At 39.9% G+C, this 2737-nt stretch overlaps 2 protein-coding genes across 2 annotated transcripts in view; both read right to left on the bottom strand.

Moving 5' to 3' along the window:
* The window catches only part of LOC143039066 (tryptase gamma-like), a 5808-nt gene extending 5176 nt beyond the window's left edge, over nt 1-632 (bottom strand). The window contains exon 1 of the mRNA XM_076208918.1: nt 629-632. Within this exon, the coding sequence (XP_076065033.1) occupies nt 629-632 (4 nt within the window). The remainder of the gene's footprint in view (nt 1-628) is intronic.
* On the bottom strand, nt 456-2494 carry LOC143038914 (uncharacterized). The gene is made up of 2 exons (XM_076208657.1): nt 1422-2494; nt 456-1323 (listed from the first exon to the last, which is right to left on the bottom strand). The coding sequence occupies exons 1-2, from the start codon at nt 1523-1525 to the stop codon at nt 849-851; spliced, it is 579 nt and encodes a 192-aa protein (XP_076064772.1). The 5' UTR covers nt 1526-2494; the 3' UTR covers nt 456-848.
* Nucleotides 2495-2737: the final 243 nt, after the last annotated feature.

The raw sequence follows: 2737 nt of genomic DNA, 5'->3' as shown, positions 1-2737 counted from the left end.
TATATATATATATATATATATACAGTATATATATATATATATATATTATATATATATATATATACATATATATATATATATATATATATATATATATATATATATGTATAAATATATGTATGAATATGTATTATATATATATATATATGTATTATATATATATATATGTATTATATATATATATATATATGTATATGTATATACACATATATGTATATACACATGTGTATATATATATATATATATATATATATATATATACACACACATATTATATATATATAATATATATATATATATGTATATACATATATATGTATATACACATATATGTATATACACATGTATATATAAATATATATATATATATATACACATATATACACACACATATATATATTATATATATATATATGTGTGTGTGTGTGTGTGTGTGTGTGTGTGTGTGTGTGTGTGTGTGTGTGTGTGTGTGTGTGTGTGTGTGTGTGTGTGTGTGTGTGTGTGTATACATTACAGGGAAAGTGTAAACAACAACAGCAACATTGGTCAAGTATTCTTGCAGAGCAAGATAACAGGTCTACTAGTCTCAAAATGCACGGAAGCTTGGAAAACACCAAAGAAACAATACTCATGGGGAAAGAATCCACTGTAAATATACACATGAAAGTAAGAATTTTTTGAAGAAAAGAAGAAGAAGAAAACGACCCATATGAAACTGATGAACGTAGTCTGAGGGACAGCAATAGCCGTGCAGACGACCTCCACCAGGCCAAAGTAAGCGAGCAGATCCCCACACTGGCTCTCCTGGTCGGGGCGCAAGAGACCCCCCCCACAACCAAGATGATACTTTATGTCTTGCTCGGTGCAGAAACGTCGTCACTTTGCTCAAGCGTGCTCCCGACGAGACCTTTTCTCGTGCGCCCCAGGGTCCCCCGGTGTCTCCTCCTTGAAGCCCCGAGTGACAGCAGTCGAGTCCAGTGACAGGAACCGTGCCAGCCGAGTGCCAGCTTGAAAGTGGAAGCAGCACCGAAGGACTCTGCTGCGGCACCGACACGGGTCTCTGCGTCGACCAGTGCCAAGGCACTGAGTGAGTGGTTGTTAGCGTTCAGTTCAGCATCGTGCATGCAAACGGGCAGAGTGGAAGTAGGAAAATGAGATCCGCGGAGGAAAAGGGGCCTTTCTTTGATATATAATCCCTTTGTCACAAGAATCCCCACCCCGCTGAATAAAATGGCTCCCCCGAAATACTGAATGATAAATTCGCCCGGCGTCGGTGTAGGTGCCCAAGGTTCCTCGTCCCTCTCCAGGTTGCGAAGTTTGTTCCTGTTGGTGAAAAAGAAATATAAATATCTAACACAGAAGGGTATTAAACAATGTATAGCCAGTGGGAACTAGATATGTATATATATCACTGGCTCAACTGCAAAGAAATCCATCTTCTGTGGTCTTCGGCTCCTCTTGAGAGTGGTAAACCATGGTGATGACCCTTTTTAACCGTATAAACGCTCTTAATCACGTCTACCATGAGTTGGTGACTAAGAACTGACGTCTCCTGTGGTTGCGTGGCATTTTTCTTAATCAAAGAGTCCCCTACGCTGAATAAAATCGTCCTCAATTAGCCAGAACGAAATCCTTCAAAGTGCCAAAGGTCTCCAAAATAGCTCGATGTTTCTCATGCGCGGGGAAGAAAGAGGCTGCACGACCTCCGGATCTGCATCGTGGATCGTCCAGGCTGAGGGACTCAGAGATGGACTGCAATCTTCCTGACGAAGACACAGGTAGGTCGAAGTGGACTGTTGTCTTCCTGACGGAGGCCAGTAGAGAAGTGACACCAGGGAGTTGGTCGTCGCTCTCATATAGTGGCTCGAACAGAACAGGTGTCAGTTACTGATATTAGGCAGGGAAGTAAAGTGTGCGTGTGCTGGTCTCATATCGGGTCGTAGTTCATGCTCACGACTTGCGAAATTCCCCCCAATCATATCACATGTAATCCTTCTATTAGCGTTTATTTTCATTATTCCAATCGTGTCCCCGAATGATAAAATTATTCCGTTACTATCAACAGGTGATGCAAATTCCAAATTTATTCTTAAATTCCCATTTTTCTCTTGCCGTAGTGAATCCTGAATGTCTTCTGATCGAATATTAAAGGGCATAATTGCCCTCCCTTCGGGATGGGCATAGTGAGTTAGCACGTGATCAGTCTCCAGGTCCAGTGATCTTAATGTGGTGTAGAATAAATGAGCATATTTATGTGGAAACTTGATAGAAATTTCATATACCGTGTGCCCGTTAACTGTAATTGACACTTTACTCAAATCACCGTGTTGATAATAATGCACGCCATTTCTTCTGCAATCCCCTGACCAGGCATTCAAATCCATTATCGTGATATATAGCAACTCGGAAATTACCTCACTCCAGGGCAGGTCCATCATAATAGCCGTTTGATTGGCGCCCAAGACGTAAGATTTATAAATGGTTTTATTGTATGCGTTGTTAATTTCACTATTATCGTCTGTTAAACATTCAAGTGCCTGGAACCTTTTAACTCTTTGATCGGTGTTGATGACAAATTCATTTGAAGCAAGCTGTAGAGTCTAGACTCACTCTCAGTCACGGAATCCAGTACAAACTGATCGAGTGATGTTATATCTAAGAATAGCGGTGATATCATATGTACTCCATTATCCTTGCACGATTTCCTTACAAAAAAAAATTCGAGAGTATTGGCATC

This window comes from Oratosquilla oratoria, chromosome 25 (genome assembly GCF_046742065.1).
Source record: "Oratosquilla oratoria isolate Oo_2021 chromosome 25, ASM4674206v1, whole genome shotgun sequence".
NCBI lineage: Eukaryota > Metazoa > Arthropoda > Malacostraca > Stomatopoda > Squillidae > Oratosquilla > Oratosquilla oratoria.
The sequence above is the reverse complement of the archived record's forward strand: the minus strand, read 5'-3'. Positions and strand labels throughout refer to the sequence as shown.